This window comes from Acomys minous (assembly GCF_964271855.1).
Source record: "Acomys minous genome assembly, chromosome: 19".
Classification (NCBI taxonomy): domain Eukaryota; kingdom Metazoa; phylum Chordata; class Mammalia; order Rodentia; family Muridae; genus Acomys; species Acomys minous.
In genome coordinates, this window is record NC_140499.1 from 65563642 (window position 1) to 65586055 (window position 22414).

Below are 22414 nucleotides of genomic sequence, written 5' to 3' on the forward strand. Positions count from 1 at the left end.
GTACTGATTTCTTTCTTTTCTTTCTTTAGTTTTTTGGTTTCTCGAGACAGGGTCTCTCTGTCTTAGCCTTGGCTGTCCTGGACTCGCTTTGTAGACCAGGCTGGCCTCGAACTCACAGCGATCCGCCTGCCTCTGCCTCCCGAGTGCTGGGATTAAAGGCATGCGCCACCATGCCCGGCTGAGCTGTGTACTAATTTCTAGTGGACCAAAAAGATGCAAAAACACCACTGTATGAGCCGGGCATGGTGGTGCACGCCTTTAATCCCAGCACTCAGGAGGTAAAGGCAGGCGGCAGATAGCTGTGGGTTCGCAAGGCCAGCCTGGTCTACAAAGTGAGTTCAGGACAACCAGGGCTACACAGAGAAACCCTGTTTCAAAAAACAAAAACATAAAACAAGACAGGCCAAGAGCCGACCACAGCCTAGGGTGATGATCCTTGATGTGCAGTCTCAGACTTTTCAGTACAGTGTGATGTTTGCACTAGATCCTACAGTCTAATCTACAACTATTTGTACATTACATATGACTATGGCTGTGTTTAGGAATATGAAAATAATTCTTTTTATGCAGTTGCATTTATTTTCTTTGAATAAAAACATGTCAAATAAATATTCCCCCCCTCTCTCTCTCACAGACACACACACACACACACACACACACACACACACACACACACACACACATCCTGTCTACTTTCCAAGATGTACGCAAAGGGAAAATGATATCTGTGTCTAACTCACAGCCTGCATAAGGCCCAAGATAATTTTTAATATGGCTAACACAAAACCATAAACTTACTTAAAATATCATGAGATATTTTACCATTTTCTTTAGATTTATTTAGCATATGAGTGCCCAACCTGCATGTACACCTATAGGCCATCTCTGGAGGAGCAGACAGTGCTCTTAACCTCTGAGCCATCTCTCCAGGCCCCGTTTTCTTTTCTTGTAACTTAACTACACAGTCCTCAAGTATGAATTTTGTAGGTGACAGCAGTGTGTGGTGATGTCATTAGTTTGGACATGCTTGGACAGACACTCTCTATCTCAGAATACACTTTTAGCAAGCAGTGAATCAACAGGAAACTCACCTCAGAGCCTGTGGGCCTCTTGATTCCAGATGCTGCTGCTTAAAGAAGAGAAGAAACACAAAAAAGAAAAGAAAAAAAAAATCAATCAAGGAAAAATCTTAAGCATATATAAATACAGTCCTCACTGTGAGGAGCAAAGTTTGTGTAAAACTCAACATGGTAATGAACTAATCATGCTAATACCAAATCCTTTTGCATAGCACTTTTTTTTGTTTTTGTTTTTCGAGACAGGGTTCTTTGTGTAGCCCTGGATGTCCTGGACTCTCTTTGTAGACCAGGCTGGCCTCGAACTCAGAGATCCACCTCCCTCTGCCTCCCGCCCAGTGCTGGGATTAAAGGTATGAGCCACCACCGTCCAGTAAGATAGCACTTTTTAAGAAAGCTCATTTTAAAATAAAATTTACTGACTGACCTATTATTGTGTGCACACCTAGTTCATGTGTGCACTTGTGTAGCACAGCCTTCATGCAGACGTCAGAGGGCAACTGTGAAGAACTGGCTCTTGCCTTCTGCCTTTCCTTACTTGGAGGCAGTCTCCTTTCTGCCTCTGAGCTGTTTGCTTCCTGAGCTCCCCAGAATCTCCTCTATCTCCCTTCTTGTTGGATTACGGAAGTGAGCTACCACATTCAGGAATAAGCCTGAGTACTTGGGCTTGCATGGTTAGTGCATGGCGAGTGCTTACACCAGCCGAGCCGTCCCTGCCCAACAGCACTTTCTAAATGGTCTTGCTTCCTCTTCTATACTCACACGGGCCTCAACGCATGGTACAGTCTCAGTCTTCTATCCTCTTTTCTAGTTCACACGGTCACATTCCCTTTCATAATTTCTGTTAGATGTTTGGTATGTGTGCCATGTGAACCAAGACATACACATCGTAGTCAGAGGGCAACTTAAATTTGTTGTTTTTTAAATTTGTTTGTTTTTCTGAGACAGGGTTCTCTGTGTGGCCTTGGTCATTCAGGAACTCGCTTGCAGACCAGGCTGGCTACTGTGGAGGCTGCAGATCAAGCCCAGGGCATCAACAAGCACAGAGCTATTTCACCCGCCCAGTGTTAGTATTTTCCTTTTTACTGTTGTTGGGTTTGTTTGTTTGATTGTTGTTGTTGTTTGTTTGTTTTTTACTTTTCAAGATAGGATTTCTCCTATAGGCCTGGCTGTCCTGGACTGCTTTGTAGACCTTGAACTCACACGAATCTGATTGTCTCTGCCTCCCTGAGTGATAGGATTAAAGGGCACTCCTGACTTCTGTGCTTTGATTTTTGTTTTGTTTTGTTTTGTTGTTTGGTTTTTTTCAAGACAGGGCTTCTCAGTGTAGCCTTCCCTGTCCTGGACTAACTTTGTAGACAAGGCTAGCCAGACAGTGATCTGCCTGCCTCTGCCTCCCTAAATGCTGGGATTAAAAGGCACATGCCACCGAGCCTGGCTGGGTTCTGGGTTTAATACATTTAACCACCATAGAAAATGTTGGTGACACCATGGCAGAAGGAGAAAGAGCCCAAGAGACAGAGAGCCATGGGCTTGGTGTGGCAGCATCCCCACATCTACAGCTCTAGCATTTCGGACGCTGGGGCAAGATTATCAAAGCATTGCTAATTCAAGGCCAAAATATGCTAAACAGTAAACCCGGGCCCTGAGAAAACAGTTAAGATTTACTTCCATAGCTAAAACCTGAACATCGGTAATCCCAGCACTTGGGAGGCGGAGGCAAGTGGATCTCCGTGGGTTGGAGGCCCGCTTGGACAACCAGGGCTACATAGAGAAACCCTGTCTTGAAAAAAACAAACACAAAACACAGGAATACAGGCTGGGACAGAACACTTGCCTAGAATATTTAAGATCTAGATTTGTTTCCCAGTACTGGGGTGGACGGGGACTGGCTGGGGGACTGACAGCACTTGCCTGTAAGCCTAGCACTTGGAAAACAGGGGCAAGGTCATGACAGGCTACACAGTGAATTCAAGGAGAGCCTGAGAGGCCGTTTCATACAATAATAGAGCAGACTATAGAAAATGTTCCTAGTAGCTGGGCACGGTGGCGCACGCCTTTAATCTCAGCACTCAGAAGGCAGAAGCAAGTGGATCCCTGTGAGTTTGAGGCCAGCCTGGTCTACAAATTCAGTGGATTGCCAAAATTACAAAGAGAAACCCTCTCTCATGGGGGGGGGGGGTGAGGAGAGACAAGACAGAGCAAGCAAGATGGTTCAGTGGGTGCAGGTGCCTGCCGCTGAAGTCTAATCCCAGGACGTATATGGGGGGGTGGGGGGGAGCAAATACTTGCCAAGTTCTGCTTTGACTTCCATAAAGTGTGCCATGGCACACAACACCCTCTGCCCACAAGATAAATGAAATAATTTTTAAATGTAGATAAAAGCCTTAAGAGGGAAAGTTTAAATGTTAATTTTTTTTCTTTCTTTTTTGAGACAAGGTTCTCTGTGTAGCCTTGGCTGTCCTAGACTTACTTCGTAGACCAGGTTTTGAGATCCACCTGCCTCTGTCTACCGAGTGCTGGGATTAAAGGTGCGCGCCACCACCGCCCGACTTTAACTTTTTATTATTATTATTATTATATTATTATTATTATTATTATTATTATTATTATTATTATTATTATTATTATTATTATTCTTTTGCAGCACCAGGGAACAAATCCAAGGCTTCGGGCTGGGAAGACTGCTTAGAGGTAATGTACTTGCCAAAGTCTCATGAAACCCCATAATGGGAGGAGGGAACTGACTCAAGCTGTCCTGTGACCTCCCCACATACATGCAGACACAATAAATAAATGTCCTATCACTGAATTGCATTTCTAGGCACAATTACTGTTAAGTGCTTAGACATAACAATGATACTGTACTTAGGTTACAGCCTTCCTTCCACCATCAGAAAAAGACTGTGTGTCTATAGAGACAACCTCCCCCTTGCTGGTTTTTGAGGCAGTCTCTTGCAGTCTAGATGGCCTCCAATTCCCTAGGCAATGACGCTCCTGAGCTCCTGACCCTCTTGTATTTACCTCCCCCACGGCAGAACTGCAGTCTGGCACACTCACACCAGGACTGCGGAAGTTCTGACGTGAGTGCCAGTGAAACTGCAGAACTGGACTAACTTAAGACATCGCAGGCCAGGGAGGGGAGAACCTGGGGGAGAGGAATGAAGAGAACAAAACCGAGAGGGGGAAAGCTAGTGGGAATAGGAAGTAAAGTTGGGGAGGAAAAAGAGACGGGCGGGAAAGCTGTGCTCACACCATTCTGAGAGGCAGAGGCAGAAGGCTCTAACTGCCAGACAGACGGGTTCTAAGGCTTCAAAAGAGCATAAACAAACAAACCAACTTTGTTTCACATACAACAAAAACAAAGCTGGGCTTGGCCAAGCTCAGTGGCCCATGCCTTTGATCTCAGCATGGTGAGGGGAGGGAGGGTGGCAGGAGGGCTGGTGCATCTCTGTGCATTCACGGCAAATTTCAGGACAGACAGAGCCACACAGTGAAACTCTATCTCAAAAAAAAAAAAAACCAAACAAACAAACAAACAAACAAACAAAAAACCCCACCAAACCCCAAAAAACGAACAAGGGAGGAAAAAAGTACGGGGCTGGAGAGGTGGCTCAGAGGTTAAGAGCACTGCTCTTCCGGAGGTCCTGAGTTCAACTGCCAGCAACCACATGGTGGCTCACAACAATCTATCATGAAATCTGGTGCCCTCTTCTGGCAGCCAGGCAGGTACACATGCAAGCAGAATACTGTATACTAAATAAATAAATTGTAAAAAAAGAGAAAAAAAGGCTGTGTGGGGGTGGGGGTAGGGTGTGTGGGGAGGTACATTTTAGCAAGACATGGTGACACATCCCTTTAATCCCAGCACTTGGGAGACAAAGGCAGGAGGATCTTTCTGAGTTCAACGCCAGCCTGGTCTACACACAAAGATTCAAAGCAGCCAGGACTAAATAGAGAGGCCTTGTCTCAAAAAACCCATCAACAACAAGAAAGCAGGCCTACTGGTGTACACTAATACCCCAGTACCCGAAGGCTGCGGAAGGACTGCAGTGAGCTCCAAGCCAGCTTGTGGCACACAGTGCTAGGCCAGGGAAGGACTGAACAGCAAGACGGTACATGTCTTTCGTTTTTTGAGACAGGGGTTCTCTACATAGACTTGGCTGCCATGGACTCACTCTGTAGACCAGGCTGGCCTCGAACTCACAGAGCTCCGCCTGCCTCTGCCTCCCGAGTGCTGGGATTAAAGCCAAGCACCAGCTGTTACACACTCACAATCTTTTTTTTAAGGCAGGGTCTCTCTGTGTAGCCCTGGCTGTCCCAGACTAGCTTTGTAGACCAGGCTGGCCTCAAACTCACAGCAATCCATCTGCCTCTGCCTCCCGTGTGCTGGGATTATAGGCATGAGCCACTGCACCTGGCACACACCATAAATTTTAATAAATAAAATTAGAAAACAAAACAGAGGCCGGGAGTGGTGGCATACGCCTTTAATCCTAGCACTCGGGAGGCAGAGGCAGGTGGATCCCCGTGAGTTAGAGGCCAGCCTGGTCTACAAAGCGAGTCTAGGACAGCCAGGAATACACAGAGAAACCCTGTCTCAAAAAACCACACACACAAAAAAAAGAAAGCAAAACAGTATGGCTTTTCACTACTGTTTTTATTATACCAAAAGAAGACTTGCCAGTAGATAAATTCAAGAGTCCTTCTTAGATATTTGAACTTGTCTACAGATTAGTTATTAACTCTTGGCAAAACGTCTGTTCACAGAGCTGGAAAGACGGGTGGGCAGCTCCAGCGCTGGCTGCTCGTCCAGGGGACCTGGATCAAGACCCAGCACCCACAGGGTGGCTACAACCATCTATAACTCAAGCTCCAAGGGATTCCATACCCACTTCCTGCCTCCACGGGCACCAGGCACACAAGTATGCATAGAAATACATTCAAGAAAATATCATACACATAAAACAATAAAATAAGAATAAATAGATCATTTTTTAAATGACTTGTTAACTTCTAAAGTAGTTTCTGAAAAAATGACTAACAATTCACATTCTACAAGAACTCAGAATTTTGCCGCTTTGAAGGAAACCAGAAAGATGAATTCCTTTCTGTGCTATTCTCTCCTTCATCATAGACTTCTGGCTCAGACAGAATACACTCAGTAAGAAACAGCTAGTCTACAACCAAGTTAGCTCACACAGCAACCAAAGATTAGCAAGGAGCTAAACAAACACAAACAAACAAACCAAACCCCCAAACAAAACAAAAAAGATTAGCAAGGGGAGAGCAGGAAGTTTGCAGAGCTCTCTTCCTTGTGCAGACACTGGGACTGATCTGCAGAGCTGGAAAAATAGACTAGTAGGGGGCAGCAATAACACAGTGGGTAAGAATATGTGCTCCCGAGGAGGAGGGGAGGGGGAGGGGAGGGGGTGGAGGAGGAAGAAGAAGAAGGGGGGGGGAGCAAGAGGAAGAAGAGGGGGAGGAGGAGGAGGAGAGAGAAAAGGGGGCTTTACAATTTGGGCAGCTAGATCTGCTAGGTCTCAACATGGGATTCAACATTTACTGACTAACTTACTTGGGCAGTTTGGTTAAACTTCTCTAGGCCGTGTTTTCATTTATAAAATGTTGAAATAGGGCCTGGAACTAATACAAACCATCTACCATAGAGTATATTCAAATCTATATGGTCAATCTCCTGCAACCCAAAGTTCTTTTAAGAATCAAGACACAGGCTGGAGAGGTGGCTCAGCAGGTAAGGGCACTGTCTGCTCTTCCAGAGGTCCTGAGTTCAATTCCCAGCAACCACATGGTGGCTCACAACCATCTGTAATGAGATCTGGTGCCCTCTTCTGGCCTGCAGGTGTACATGCAGGCAGAGCACGGTATACATAAGAACTAAATTAAAAAAAAAAAAAAAAAAAAGAAGTTGGGCGTGGTGGCGCCCGCCTTTAATCCCAGCACTTGGGAGGCAGAGGCAGGCGGATTGCTGTGAGTTCGAGGCCAGCCTGGTCTACAAAGTGAGTCCAGGATGGCCAAGGCTACACAGAGAAACCCTGTCTCGAAAAACCAAAAAAAAAAAAAAAAAAAAAAAAAAAGAATTAAGCCATTAAATCTCCTTGTTTTGGTCTTTTTGCCCCCAAGACAAGATTTTACTCTGTAGCCCAGCTCCACCTACAACTCACTTATGTAGCCCAGGTTAGTCTTGAACTTTGGCCAGTTCTTTTGCCTCCCCCTCGTGAGACACCACGCTCAGCTATAACCATCCATCTTGAAGCCCCATCTACAGAACGGGAAAAACCAAGAGAAATAAACACAACACAAGTGAAGAAGAACAAAGAGCTGAACTAATAGAAGAAAAGGAAAAAGAAACAGCTGGGACAAATTTACGCAATGAAACAAGGCAGGGTGCACTTCATGTTAAGATAGCACTGTCCTGGCAAAGACACACCACATACTCTACTACAGCTGTTACAGGGAAGAGCTGGCTGCCAGTCACTGCGAGGAGCGCATGCGTAGTCAGCACAGACACACAGCAGATCTACCTCTCTTACGGTGGACCCCACAGCACAGAAAGTTGAAACCTAATAAAGGAAAACAGAAAATTATCGCTTTCTTGTGGGGTTCCATTTGCTTATAGTAGGCTACACATATTCACAGTAATTAATAAAACCCCCTGTGTACAGCACGGTGCTCAGTTTCCAGCACCACACTATGAACCCCATGCTTCTGTCATCCCAGGTAAATTGCTTCTACCCAACATGTGTAGCTCTGGCACAAAAGGAGTTGCTAGGCAGGGGTAGCACACGCCTTCAATACCAGCATTAGGAAGTAGAGGCAGGTGACCTGAGCTCAAGGCAGCCTCACGTACAGGGTGGGTTCTTGGGCAGGCAAGACTACACAGAGAAACCTTGTTTCAAAGCAAAACTCTTGCAGGATATTTGTGAACCCTGAGACTGTGAGCTATAAAAACTTGTTCACTGTGGCTCAGCCCTAGCACACACCTTTAACCCACGAACTTTCTGTACACAGGATTTAATAAAGTTAACGCTAGGTCAAGAGGCAGAGAGCAGGAGGGACTTTGAGTTTAAGAGCAGTGTGGCTAAGAAGGGGCTTTTGAGCTTTGAGCTAGCAAGCGTTTTGGCTTTTAGTTTTTTGGGCTTTTTCTCCTGGGCTGTCAGCTGACCAATAAACTCTTTGTTTTTTCCTCTGGGATGTGAGCTGAGCGGGAAGGTCAACTGAGTGCTTTCCTATGCGTCTCTGAGCTGGCAGTTTTTCACCCCAGCATCTGGCTCTTTATTGGTTTAAAATCAAACGGTTGGGATTTTTCTTTCTTTTTAAAAAATATTTATTTATTATTATATATATAGTGTTCTGCTTGCATGTACACCTGCAGGCCAGAAGAGGGCACCAGATTTCATTGTAGATGGTTGTGAGCTACCATGTGGTTGCTGGGAATTGAACTCAGAACCTCTGGAAGAGCAGCCAGTGCTCCTAACCTCTGAGCCATCTCTCCAGCCTTTTTGTTTTGTTTTGTTTTGTTTGTTTTCCGAGACAAGGTTTCTCTGTGTAGCCTTGGCTGTCCTGGACTAACTTTGTAGACCAGGCTGGCCTGGAACTCACAGTGATCCTCCTGCCTCTGCCTCCCGAGTACTGGGATTAAAGGCGTGCACTACCACGCCCGGCTAGGATTTTCATTTTTTAAAATAACACAAAATGAGAAAGAAAATCTAGTAGTCACAGAACTTTGACACAAAATCATTTTATTCTCCAGTGAATTCCAACTGGAGGAACTTTCCAGCTCTAAAGCTATTGCACACCCAGGCTTCTATACAGGGACAGTCACTGCAGCATTATATGTAGTAAGTGTAAATGTACAGGGACTGTTTTGGAAAGTAAACAAGAATAAATAAATCAGGGCTGGAGAGATGGCTCAGCAGTTAAGAGTATTGACTGCTCTTCCAAAGTACCTAGGTTCAATTCCTAGCATCCTCATGACAGCTTACAACTGTCTGTAACTCCAAGAGCCGACACCCTCACACAGACATGCATGCAGGCAAAACATGAATGCACACAAAATAAAAATAAAGTATTTTTAAAAAATGGAATACTAGCCAGGCGGTAGCACACACCTTTAATCCCAGCACTCGGGAGGCAGAGGCAGGCGAATCTCTGTGAGTTCGAGGCCAGCCTGGTCTACAAAGCGAGTCCGAGACAGTCAAGGCTACACAGAAAAACCCTGTGTCAAAGAGAAAAAAACCAACAACAACAACAAAAAAAAACCCCACTCTTCGGGGGTTGTTTTATTTTGTTTTTTGTTTTTCAAGACAGAGTTTCTCTATGCAACAGCCCTGGCTGTCCTGGAACTTGCTCTGTAGACCAGGCTGTTCTGGAACTCACAGAGATTGCCTGCTGGGATTAAAGGTGTGCATCATCACGACCTGGATTAAGATTGATTTATTTTTATTTTATAAGTGTTCTGGGTGCAAGTATGTTTGTGCACCACGTGTATGCCTGTGCCCTGGTGGCCAGATGAGGGTGTTGCATTCTCTGGAACCAGAATTACAGTTGTTAGCCCCCATGTGGGTGCTGGGAACTGAGCCTAAGTCCTCTGGAAAAACCCCCAGTGCTCTTAACTGCTGCACCGTCTCTCCAGCCCAAGAAGTATGCTAATGTGGGCGGCAGTGTCATTCTCTGCTTTACAGCCTTACTTCAACATCCACCCACCCAACCACCACCAAGCACCCAGATACACATCAATTCAAGTTCATAACAAAAGCACTGCCCTATGCTACAAAATAAGTTAAAAGGGAAAACTGAAAATATACGGCTAGGGACCAACCAGTAAAGGTGTCTGCCATGTGCCTGCCAACCTGAGTTTAGTCCTGGGACTGATGTGGGTCGGGGAAGAAAGAGAACTGATTCCTACATATCTTACACACACTTACACACACACACACACACACACACACACACACACGGGAGGGGGGCATTTAAAAAAATTAATAATAAATAGTTGAGGAGGCTGGAGAAATGGCCAATCCAGTTCCAGGGGATCTTATGCGTCTAGCATCTGAGGGCACCTGCACTCAAGTGAACATACCCACACAGACACGTACACACATAATTCAAAGTAAGAATCTTTGTGGGCTGGAGAGTTGGTTCAGAGTTTAAGACTGCTCTTCCAGAGGTCCTGAGTTCAATTCCCAGCAAGCATATGATGGCTCACAACCGCCTATAATGTGATCTGGTGCCCTCTTCTGGCCTATAGGTGTATAAGTAGTCAGAGTTCTGTATACATAATAATAAATAAATAAATCTTAAAAAAACAAAAGAGTCTTTCAGGGGCTGGAGAGACGGCTGCTCCTCTAGAGGACCTGGGTTCACTTCCCAGCACCCACATGGCATCTCATGGCTGTCTGTGACTCTAGTTCCAGGGGAACCAACACCCTCATACAGACCTACATGCAGGCAAAACACTGTTACACAGGGAATAAAGTAAGTGATGGAGAAACAGCCGTCGCCGCCAATGGCACCTATAAAACAAGGTAAAAAAGTAGCAAGTCCATATATCAGACCATCTTTCATAAGGTCATATTACTATGGGATACCCTACCATCTTCGTTTTGTTTGTTTTTGTTTTGATTTTTTGAGACAGGGTTTCTCTGTGTAACCTTGACTGTCCTGGACTCGCTTGGTAGACCAGGCTGTAAGAAGCAGCCGCACACGATAACGGCGGCGACCGTTAACGCACCCGGGCATGCGCAGACATGAGCCCTCTCAATGCACCCCTCCCGAACAGGGGTATGCAAATGAAGCACTCCAACACGGCCCTCTCGACTGTGGGCATGCTAATGAGGCATCCAAATGCAACCAATGAGACTTTGACACGCCACGTACAAACAGTATTTAAACGACGTGCTCGTGGGCATTCGGGGTCTTTCGCTTCAGCTTCAAGGGCAATCCCAATAAAGCGCGATTGAGAAGAATCCTGGTGTCTGCGTCGTTCCTGCCGGCGGGAGGGCGAGACACCAGGCTGGCCTCGAATGCACAGAGATCTGTTGGAGTTGGTCTGATGTGTTTGATGCTGCCTGCTGTCTCTGTGGCCTACCTTGCCTAAGAGCATAACCTGTTTGACCAATAAAAGGCCATCACACCTGGGCAGGGCAAATGGGATAGGCGTGGCTAAGGTTCCTGGGCTTGGGGAAACAGAGAGAATCTTGGGAAAAAGAGACACCAGAGGAGAGGAGAGGAAGGTTGTGCCACCATAGGGTAGGTGGAGAAGCACGTGGCCAGCGTGGATGGAGACTTGGCCCAGATGAAGAACATGAGCAAGTATTTGGGATTATGGATGGGAGGTAGCTTGATAGAAATTATTAGAAGCAGATGGCATGGGATTGGGGCAGGGATCCGATCAATGCCCCACTGTGGGAAATAGTTTAGGGGATTAATATCTGCCCTGCCCCAGGATAACTAAAGCTATTTTAAAATATAACAGGTGTCAGCCGGGTGTGGCAGTGCACACCTTTAATCCCAGCACTCGGGAGGCAGAGGCAGGCAGATTGATGTGAGTTCGAGGCCCAGCCTGGTCTACAAAGCGAGTCCAGGACAGCCAAGGCTACACAGAGAAACCCTGTCTCAAAAAAACAAAACAAAAAAAAAAAAAAAACAAAAATAAATAACAGGTGTCTGTCTTGATTGACTGCTAATGGATTAGAAAAAACTGTTGTAATAATAATTATAGGCCTAATAATAAACATTATTAGGCCATATTGGTAAATTAACTGTAACAGATCTGCCTGCCTCTGCCTCCCAAGTGCTGGGATTAAAGGCATGTAAAAGGTCCTGAGTTCAATTCCCAGCAACCACGTGGTGGCTCACAACCATCTATAATGAGATCTGGTGCCCTCTTCTGGCCTGCAGGCGTACATGCAGACAGAACACTACATAATAAATCTTAAATTTTTTTTTTAAAGGTATAAAAATAAGATGAGAAACCACTATTACCAAAATGACGTCAGAACAATTGAAGGAGCCATATCAAATACCAAAGTGCAGGCAATCAATTCTTTCTCCCTATCCTTACTTACCTTTGCAGTTTGGTTGGTTGGGGCTTTTTTTTTTTTTTTTTTTGGAAGATTTATTTATTTATTTTGAGTGCTCTATCTGCATGTACCCTGCAGGCCAGAAGAGGGCACCAGATCTCATTATAGATGGTTGATAGCCGCCATGTGGTTGCTGGGAACTGAACTCAGGACTTCTGGGAGAGCAGGCAGTGATCTTAACCACTGAGCCGTCTCTCCAGCCCTCCTTTGCAGTTTTTTAAGCAAGGTCTTTTCAGACAGCTCGGTCCGGCCTCCCACTCCTCCTGCCTCTGCTTCCCAGTTGCTAGAACTACAGGCATGTACACCCCACAACATAACTCTCTCTCTCTTAGATGTACACCTGCATGTTTACCTTATGGGTTGTTTTACCTAGCTGTGTGTCCCTGCACCGTGTGTATGTCCAGTGTCTGTGGAGGCCGAAAGTGGGTTTCAGATGCCCTGGAATTGGAGCTACAGCTAACTGAGATCTGCCATTATGGGTGCTGGGAACTGAACCTCAGTCCTCTGGAAGAGCAGCCACCTTTCCTGCCCACCCCCCCCACCCCCCGTTTTTAACTTTTCAAGACAGGGTTTCTCTGTGTAGCCCTGGCTGTCCTGGCCTCACTTTGTAGACCAGGCTGGCCTCGAACTCACAGTGATCCACCTGCCTCCAGCTCCCAACTGCTGGAATTACAGGCGTGTTCAACCATGCCTGGCTTTCTGCCCTTTTTTAAAAACATAATCCAACAACAAAAACACACCTTACTTTATCACCAGGAGGCCTGGAACTCGCTGTGTAGCAATCTGGTTTTGAACTCACAGTAGTCCTCCTACCTCAGTCTTTCAAGTAGCTAAGATGACAGGCGTTCACCACCACACCTAGCCATTTCAAACCATCTCAACAGCTCTCTATCAGTTAGGGAGGCCGTCCAGTTTGGTCCTTTGCAGGACCCTTTCTTATGTTTGTGGAGAAAAAGATACTGAAGGACTGGTTTCTAGTCACTTTGCAAAACATCATTGTTAATCTCTATAAATTTGCTTGGTAATATCAGGCAACTTGAAACTAAAATTTCAAATGAAGAAAAATAGAAAACTTAAAAAAAAAAAAAGAGCGTGTGATAGAGGGACAATGGACGGCTCAGCAGTTAAGAGAATTGCTGCTCTTCCACAGGGCTCAGCCACCCATACGGTGACTCACACTTGTCTATAACTCCAGTTTGAGGGGATCCAACATCCTCTCGGGCTTCTGTGGGCACCAAGTTCATATGTGGTACACAGACACAGGTGAAAGCAAAATACCTATAATGGTAAAAATAACACTAAACTGAAAAAAAAGTCAAAGAAGAAACAGGAGAGAAAAATTATCAATGTAATTCTGAGAAATGTGAGTTCAGCTACTAGCACACACAAGGGGGCTACACCAGCCTGTGACTCAGGCTCCAAAGGATCCCAATGCCCTCCTCTTGCCCCCTTGGACACTGGCATACACATGGTGCACGCACACACACACACACACACAAACACATAAGGTAATAAAAGCAAATTTTTAAAAATAAAGATGATAATTTAAAGGAGCTATTTTCAGACAGTAAGTAGCTCTGAAGTGAGCTGGCTCACTAGTATGTGGAACAAACAGCTCTGGCCTCAATAGGAAACCTCTCCCAACACTTTCAGAGGAGAAGCATTTCCTGGAGATGAGATGACATCATCTACCAGACAAGAAACCAAAAGACGCTGTATGAATGACTTCAGTGTTTGAAGTACACACGTAATTTGTGGATGCTAGAGGCTAGCCAACTTGCACCCATCAGGCACCTCCAGAAACTCAATCCAATGCTTACCAATACTACTAGTTAAATGTTTCAAAGTCAACATGCTCTTAGGAGCTAGTTTGATAAGATCAAGAGCTACAAAGATTAAAAACTAAAGCCAGGCTTTGTGGTGCACACCTGTAATCCCAGTACTCACTGAGGCAGAGGCAGGAGGATCGCTGTGAGTTCGAGAGCAGCCTGGTCTACAAAGTGAGTCCAGGACAGCCAAGGCTACACAGAGAAACCCTGCCTCGAAACAAAACAAAACACCCAGCAAAATCAAAAGCTAAAAATTCTCTAAAGCAACAAACACACACCCGCTAGTGTGTTTGTCGAACTGTCCAGAGCACCTCTTTGCTCCCCTAATCTGGAATACTGAGAATCATTATAGCTATACTCCTTCAGGTGGGAGGCACAGTAATGTTCTCCAAATGAAAATACTCAGAAATACCAGCATGCTTCTGAGAAGTACTGAGGGAGCACGCAGTTTTAAGTGACAATGTTAAAAGAAAGAGAAGGAATGATTCTGGCATGTGGTGGCACATGCCAGTAATCTAAGTACTGAGAAAAGAGATAAGAGGGTCTCAAGCTCACAGCCAAAAGAGGCTACACGGGAAGACTGTGTTTCAAGAAGTTAAACAAGGCCGGGTGTTGTGGCGCACACCTATAATCCCAGCACTCGGGAGGCAGAGCCAGGGGGATCACTGTGAGTTTAAGACCAGCCTGGTCTACAAAGTGACTCCAGGACAGCCAGGGCTACAAAGAGAAACCCTGTCTCAAAACCAAAAAAAATACAAAGAAAAGAAAAGAAAAAAGAAGTTAAATAATAACAAACTTACAACTGGCCAGGTATGGTGGTGGCACACACCTTCAGTCCCAGTACTTGAGAGACAGAGGCGGGCAGATAGATCTCTTTGTTCCAGGACAGCCTGATCTACATAGTGAGTTCCAGGACAGCCAGATCTACATAGTGAGTTCCAGGACAGCCAAGGCTACATAGAGAACCCTGTCTTAAAATACCACCACCAGACTCAGGCATGGTGGTGCATGCCTTTAATCGCAGCACTTGAGAGGCAGAGGCAGAGGCAGAAGCAGGCAGATCTCTGTGAAAAAATAAAAAAACTTGTGGCAATATTCCTGCTTCTGCCTGAGTCCTGGGAATTTGATAAACTCAGGCATATGCCACATCACACTCCACCCCAGTTCTATCTGGAGCTCTGCTTGACTATCACGCACACACTCCAAGACTGAAATGTGGTTGAGCTTACTAGCTTACTAGCTTCTGCTTGCATTCAATCCCAGGCACGTGGGGGAAGGGGCTAGGGATGAACAAAATGCATGCTTATATAAGGAAAAAAGCTTACCCTTTAAAATGGCAGAACCAGCACCAACTGCCCAAACAGCACTTCCCTCCACCCGCAAATAGGCAGTTGCTTATGGAGCTTTCTCCACGCAGCCTGCCTGAGTCAGAATCAAAAACCCTAATTCTGTCTTTTCCTTCTTCCAGATACTGGTCCAAAGCTGAGTGATGCTTTCTCTGAAGCACTGGACTGCCTCAGTTTTTCTGACCTCCACGCCTAACTTCAAAGGCATGATTCTGGGGACTCAACGGTTACTGGCCTTTCTTCCGGAGGATAGGAGTTCAGTTCCCATCACCTGCAACTTCTGCCCCAAGAATCTTCAGCCATCTTCGGACTTCTGCAGGCACCTGAACACAGGGCTTACACAGACACGCACACAAACAAAAACCTGACTTTCTCCCACCTCCTCCCTGGCAGGTACTAGGATTTTCAGCTTGTCTGCCCTACTGTTTTCCCTTAAATGCTAACAAAATGGTCCCTGAGCTGCAAATAGATAAATGCATGGTCCCTTTTATAGAGCTCTTGGCCGTGAGAACTTGGTGTTTAGCAAGTCTGTTTACACTGCACAGAGATGGGCTCATACTCTGTAGTTAATTACATGTTCTAAGAGGCCTCTGCCTTCTCCCCAGACACACCCCGACCCCGTCATCTAGCCAACATGTCTCTGAGACTCTGTTGGGATTAGTTTGGAATATACAAAAAAATTCCCTCCACCTGGCTCACTATGGAAAAAACTGTACGTCACAGTTTTTATCTTTGGGGGAAAAAAGCACCCACAGAAAGAAGAGACAAAAAAAGGGAGCTTGTAGTTTTAATCTTTCTTGTTTTTAAGACAGGGTCTCATGTTCCCAGATTGGCTTCTACCCAATTCTCTTGCTTTCACTTTCAAGTGTCAGCACTAAGGACTGTCCACCACCAAAGCTGCCCTCCTGCCTTCATTCATCCACTCACTTACTTTATATGTACTTTGTGTGTGTGCTCACTGTGTGTGTGTGTGTGCGCGCGCTGTGCGTGTGCGCGCTCACTGTGCGTGTGTGTGTGTGCTCACTGTGTGTGTGTGCTCACTGTGTGTGTGTGTGTGTGTGCTCACTGTGTGTGTGTGTGTGTGTGTGTGCGCTCACTGTGCGTGTGTGTGTGCTCACTGTGTGTGTGTGTGTGTGCGCTCACTGTGCGTGTGTGCGCTCACTGTGCGTGTGTGCGCTCACTGTGCGTGTGTGCGCTCACTGTGCGTGTGTGCGCTCACTGTGCGTGTGTGCGCTCACTGTGCGTGTGTGTGTGTGTGTGTGTGTGTGCGCTCACTGTGTGTGTGTGTGTGTATGTGTGTGTGTGCTCACTGTGCGTGTGTGTGTGTGCTCACTGTGTGTGTGTGCTCACTGTGTGTGTGTGTGCTCACTGTGTGTGTGTGTGTGTGCTCACTGTGTGTGTGTGTGTGTGCGCTCACTGTGTGTGCGTGCACGATCTTGTTATCTTCTTCATGTCACGTAAAGTAAGGATACGCAAAACTTCTAAGGCAGGTGAAGGCAGAGGCAGACTGAATTACTTACTGACCAGAAGTAACTCTGTTCTACAGCCATGGTTACACAGTGAAACTGTCTCAAAGGGGAAAAAGAAATTTAGAAGAGAAAAAGGTGGAACTTAAAATGATAAAAGTCACATTAGGACAGTGGTACCCACCTGTACTCTCAGTTCAGGATGCTGAAGCAGGAAGATTATAAATTAAAGACCAACCTGGGTAAGACAGGAAGACTATCTCAAGGCAGGAAAAAGCCAGAGTTCATGGCTCAGTGTGGATGTCTCAACCAACTCTAGGAAGGCGGAGGCAGAAGCTCACAGACCTTAGTGAAATCTCCCTCATAAAAAAGCAAGCAAGCAAGAGAAAAAGACACCCTTGTCCCCCATACCCATCTCTGGGTTTCTTGTTACCTCTATTCATACCACAGGGCATAGTCTCCATTATATTATCCCAGAAAGAAAGAAAGAAAGAAAGAAAGAAAGAAAGAAAGAAAGAAAGAAAGAAAGAAAGAAAACAAGCTAATAAAATATTTACTAGCTTTTAGGTAGCACAGACTTCAGCAAAGGTATTAATCAGAAGAGTTAGCATCACCCAGGAGTCCACAGACAGCAACAAGTAAAACATACTATTTTGACTCTCAAAGCTAACTTTTAAGTACACATACCAACTAATCTCAGATACTAACCACCTATAAAATAAACTATAATTATACCTGACCCTGAGCTTAAACAGCCATGGCAAAAATAAACATTTAATACAAAACAATGACACTATGAAAAGCCAGGCGCAGCTACGTGTACCTGTATACCAGCTACTAGATACAGTAGAACAAGGCAAAAGGATTGCTTCAAGACTCAGGAGTCCAGGGGCCAACCAGTAGGGCCCAGTGTTCTTTGTTGTGGTTTACATTAGGCCAGAAGGATGCTCAGTGGGTAAAAGCTTTTGCCAACAAGTAACACAGGAGGAAGCGGAGGACCCACACGATGGCAGGAGAAAGCAGCGCCTGTCAGCTGTCCTCTGGCTTCCACTCACAGGCGCACACAGACACTCTCAAAATGAAATTCTAAAAGTGACATTTAAAAACACAAAGGGGAGGGGTGGCAGCAGCAGCAGCAGCAGCAAATCCCTGCCCTCGGGAGGCAGAGGCAGGTGGATCTCTGAGTTCAAGGCCAGCCTGGTCTACAAAGTGAGTTCCAGGACAGTCCAGGGATACACAGAGAAACCTTGTCTTGATAAAACAAAACAAAACAGAACAAAACAGAGAAACCCTACGTGGGTGCAGAGGAAAATGCTTGGCTAGAAAATGAGGTAAGATTTCAAGAAGACACTGCAAGCCGGGCGTGGTGGCGCACGCCTTTAATCCCAGCACTTGGGAGGCAGAGGCAGGCGGATCGCTGTGGGTTTGAGGCCAGCCTGGTCTACAAAGTGAGTCCAGGATAGCCAAGGCCACACAGAGAAACTCTGTTTCGGGGGGGAAGGCGGGGGGGAAAGAAGGCACTGCATTAAAAGAAAAAAAGTTATCCTAGTGGGAGAGACGGTTCAGCTGGTGATGGTGCTTGCTGTCCTGGCCTGACCACCTGGGCTCAATTACCAGAACTCTCACAAAGATGGAGGGAGAGAACCAGCCTCGACACAGCCTCCCTCCCCCCACTCCACCCCCACCTCTCTCTCTCTCTCTCCCTCAAATAAGTAATAAATCAAGTTTTTAAAAACTGTCACTTTTATAAACATCAGCCTTTTTCACATTTAGAAAGCAACAAGAGCTGCTATGCTCTAATACTTTCAGAGGAAAGGCAGAAGTCCCCTCTCCAAGAAACTAAAAATAGAGGCACATAAATAAAATCGCAGCTTATGAGGACGGTATCTATGACTATGTTTCCTCTAAAGTGGTCATGTTTAAGGGGGAACTCAAGCCAACTCAAAATGATAAGGACAAAAATCACGGGGGTGGCCGGGCGTGGTGGCGCACGCCTTTAACCCCAGCACTCGGGAGGCAGAGGCAGGCGGATCCTTGTGAGTTCAAGGTCAGTCTGGTCTACAAAGGGAGTCCAGGACAGCCAAGGCTACACAAAGAAACCCTGTCTCAAAAAAAAAAAAATCACGGGGGTGGGGGTGGGAAATCAACCCTCAAGAAAAGAATGTGATGCCCAGTGGCCCACAGTTAGGAAGAACACCCGGCACTCCCGGCAGAGCCTCCAGAACAGCTCTGATTCACCGCACACACAGCTTCCCTCCCACAGACAATCTGTGGCTTTTCTTCCTGGGCCTTTTCAGCCCCCAAGCCCGCTCCATCCCTAACCACTCTGACCTCTCTCCACTGCCCAGTCCCTGCGATTTCTTCCTACAGCACCCCAAGCACTCCTGCAGGCTCTATCCTATTATGCAATGTGTCCCCACAGCACTTGAGATTCACACACACCCCTCCCCATCTTTTTAGAAAGCCTAAAACCATGGGCCTGACTCGGGCTCCATTTCATGTATCCCCTCTCTTGACCCTAACCTCCCCTCTCACCCTTCACATGTTTCAAATGTTTCCTTCTGTGCTGACTGTACCGCGCTCCCGTAATCCCAGCGCTAGGGATCTCAGCCTGTCAGGAAGGCATTAGGAAGTGCCTTGTCTTAAAACACAAACAACGAAAACTCCCCGTTCCTTTCCAAAGCTGTACAGCCTAGAGATAGAAATCACCAAAAGAGTTAATTTGAGAAAGTATGTATGTGTGTGTGTGTGTGTCTGCGCCGCCGCAGCGGACAAGAGTTGACGGTGGGAGGAATGACGCATTAAGGGGAGCCTGAGGGTAAGGGCCACTCCAGTAACTCTTAATTCCGGTAAAATTCACAATTACTTAACTCCTCAGCAGTCAAAAGCACTCTTCAATACTTTTAAGTCCCATAATCCCCCGGAACATTTTGATCTATTAATTTCACAATCAACCTGGCCTCTACCTCACACTAAGAGATCCCCCTCTCTCTACCAATACCCCATTTAGGTTATGTTGTTTGATCAAGATCCTGGGGGGCTGAACCCACTGCCTGATGCGTGCTGGACAAGACTCAGCCTCCATTAACTCTGAGTTTCTCCATTCCTATTTCTGCCGTTTCCCTCTCAACTCCCAACCTTCAATCTCCATCCTCCCTCCTCAAAGTTCTAGACGAAGCCGCCCCTCAGACACAGTGTTGAGTGTTTCCACAGGCTGCCCTTCTCTCCGTGACACCCATCCTTCCCGAATTCCTCTAACAGGAGAATGGCCTCCTACTTCAAAGTCCGGTCCTGCCCTCCTCAGCGGCGACAGCCCCTCGGGCATCCCCAGCTACAGGTCCCCTCCTCCCAGCACTCGCCCGCTCCAGCTCCCGTCACCTCCCCAGCTGCCCCCCCCCCGGGCCACACCGGACTCACCCGCGGAACCGGCAGGGACCCCGGAATCCTGGGACGAGAACCCGGCCGCCGCCGGCCCAGAGGAGGCGGACGCCATCTTGGCCGCCCCCTCCCCGTCAGCGGCCTCGCTCCCCGTCTCAATCCCGCTTTTCCTCTCCTCCGAATCGAATCTTCCCCACGTCTCTTCACAGAACCCGCGTTCTGCGGGCTCCTCACGGGCGTCGTTCGGGCTCGGGGAGAAGCTCAGGACCGCACCACTCGTCCGGCATTGGGGGGGGGGGACGCGGGGGGAGGGAGCGCGCCGGTCTCGCACCCGCCTAGCAACTTGAACCGTTCTCCACAGAAGCTGTCTTCTCCCGCAAGACGGGAAACATTGGCGTCGGCTGCCGGGCGGCCCCCGCTGACCGGGCACCGGAGTCTCCCCTCGGAGCCTTCGCCCCCCTCCCCCGCCTGCCCAGCCGCTGCCTGTTTATCGCCAACTCCGCGGCTCCGCTCTGGGTGGGCGGCCAAGAGGGGGGGGAAAAAAAAAAAACCACAGTACTGCGCATGCGCCCCACCTTCTCCCGGCCTCCGTCCGTCAAGCCGGAAATGCTAGCCAATCCGGAGGCGGCTGTGGGGTCACGTGTTGCCAGCTCGCCACACCCTAAGGAATCCACGGGCGGAAGTCCGTGCGCCTACGGTAGCTCGGTTGGGCCAATATAGGTTCGTGGTGTTTGACCACCGTGCGGCGTTCGGCTGGGGAAGTCGGCTGGGCTGCGAAGGACCGGGCGTTTCGGATGACAGCCCTGGGAAGAACGCTGCGCGCGACTGCAGCAGCCCTGCTGTCAAGTCCGAAACGCTAAGCACTTGTGTCCTACAAAACATCACAACCACCAAGAATTCTTCCCGGCTTTACCGTTTAAGGTGAGGGCTTGTGGGACTTCCCTTTGCAGGACAGGAAAATAGACGTTTTGTTCGAGTCAAACAGTGCTAGTGACAAGAGCTCAGTAAATGCAAATGTTTGGTAAATAAGCCCGTGAGGATTTGTCAACAATACAACAATAAGGGAAGCAACAGTACGTCAGAACGAAGTTTAAAAGACCTGTCACAAAGTCTACAGAGCTTGATCAGATGGTATCACACAAAGTTCATCCAAAGTCGGCCTTAGCGTCCATTGCTACTTATCTATACTCCAAAGGGCACAGAAACACAGGGATTCCGTTCTAGTCTGGTCTGCATATGGACTCTGCCCAGTTTTTACAGAGAATTTCGGCGGCTGGGAACATTGTGGGAGCCTTAGCGAGGCCCACACTGAACAAACGGCTTCTGAAAGGCAACGGCTGCTTCTTCATCTTTAGGTCCGCGGCCTGTCACGTCTTTGTGCAAGGCAGGCACTCAATGATTATTTGTGAAATGAATTTTTTTTTAAAAGACCGCATGGAAAAACAACCCCCAGACCCAGATGTTCCTTCAAAGGGACCCTAAGCCCGCAGCAGATATCTCCCATTCCTTAAACTCCGATTTCTTCCTCTTCCTTCAAGAGCTGAAATTTTTGTTTCCTTTACTGCCATCTGCTGGATTCTTTGTGCTCCCTTGGGTACTGAAAGTAGACAAACTTCATCGAATAGAGCCAGCATTCCTAATTCAACCGCATTGCTTCTGAGTAGCACTGAAGTGTTGGGTGCTGTGCTGTACCGGAAACCGTCGCCCAGCTGAAGAGCACTGCAATTAGACTTCGTGCTTTCCACTCACAGGCAAACGTGTCTCTTAGGCACTCAGTAAATTCTGTTGAATAAAATGTCCATATTAGCCAGGCTTAGTGGCACAAGTCTTTAATCCCAGCACTCGGGAGGCAGAGGCAGGCGGATCGCTGTGGGTTCGAGGCCAGCCTGGTCTACAAAGTGAGTCCAGGACAGCCAAGGCTACACAGAGAAACCCTATCTGGAAAAACCAAAATAAATAAACAAGTGTCCATATTACCAGAAAAGGCATTCAGTTCCCTGGGACGGTCAAGACGGCTCATCGGATAGAGGTTCCGAGCCCGATGCCCGAAGTTATGTCCCTAAGGGACCCACGATGGGATAAAAGAATTGTTTTGTTGCCAGGCGTGGTGGCGCACGCCTTTAATCCCAGCACTCGGGAGGCAGAGGCAGGAGGATCGCTGTGAGTTCGAGGCCAGCCTGGTCTACAAAGTGAGTCCAGGACAGCCAAGGCTAC

The 22414-nt window shown here is 47.2% G+C and overlaps 1 protein-coding gene across 4 annotated transcripts in view; it reads right to left on the reverse strand.

Annotated features, from left to right (window-relative positions):
* PIP5K1A (phosphatidylinositol-4-phosphate 5-kinase type 1 alpha) overlaps positions 1–20763 on the reverse strand; it is a 39902-nt gene extending 19139 nt beyond the window's left edge. The window contains exons 1-3 of one of the 4 annotated variants that reach the window (XM_084769566.1): positions 20240–20763; positions 7622–7660; positions 1092–1129 (exon numbers count right to left, since the gene is read on the reverse strand). In XM_084769566.1, the coding sequence (XP_084625692.1) occupies positions 1092–1129; positions 7622–7660; positions 20240–20315 (153 nt within the window). In that variant the 5' untranslated portion in view covers positions 20316–20763. The remainder of the gene's footprint in view (positions 1–1091; positions 1130–7621; positions 7661–20239) is intronic. The other 3 variants (XM_084769563.1, XM_084769564.1, XM_084769565.1) reach the window with 3 other exon arrangements.
* Positions 20764–22414: the final 1651 nt, after the last annotated feature.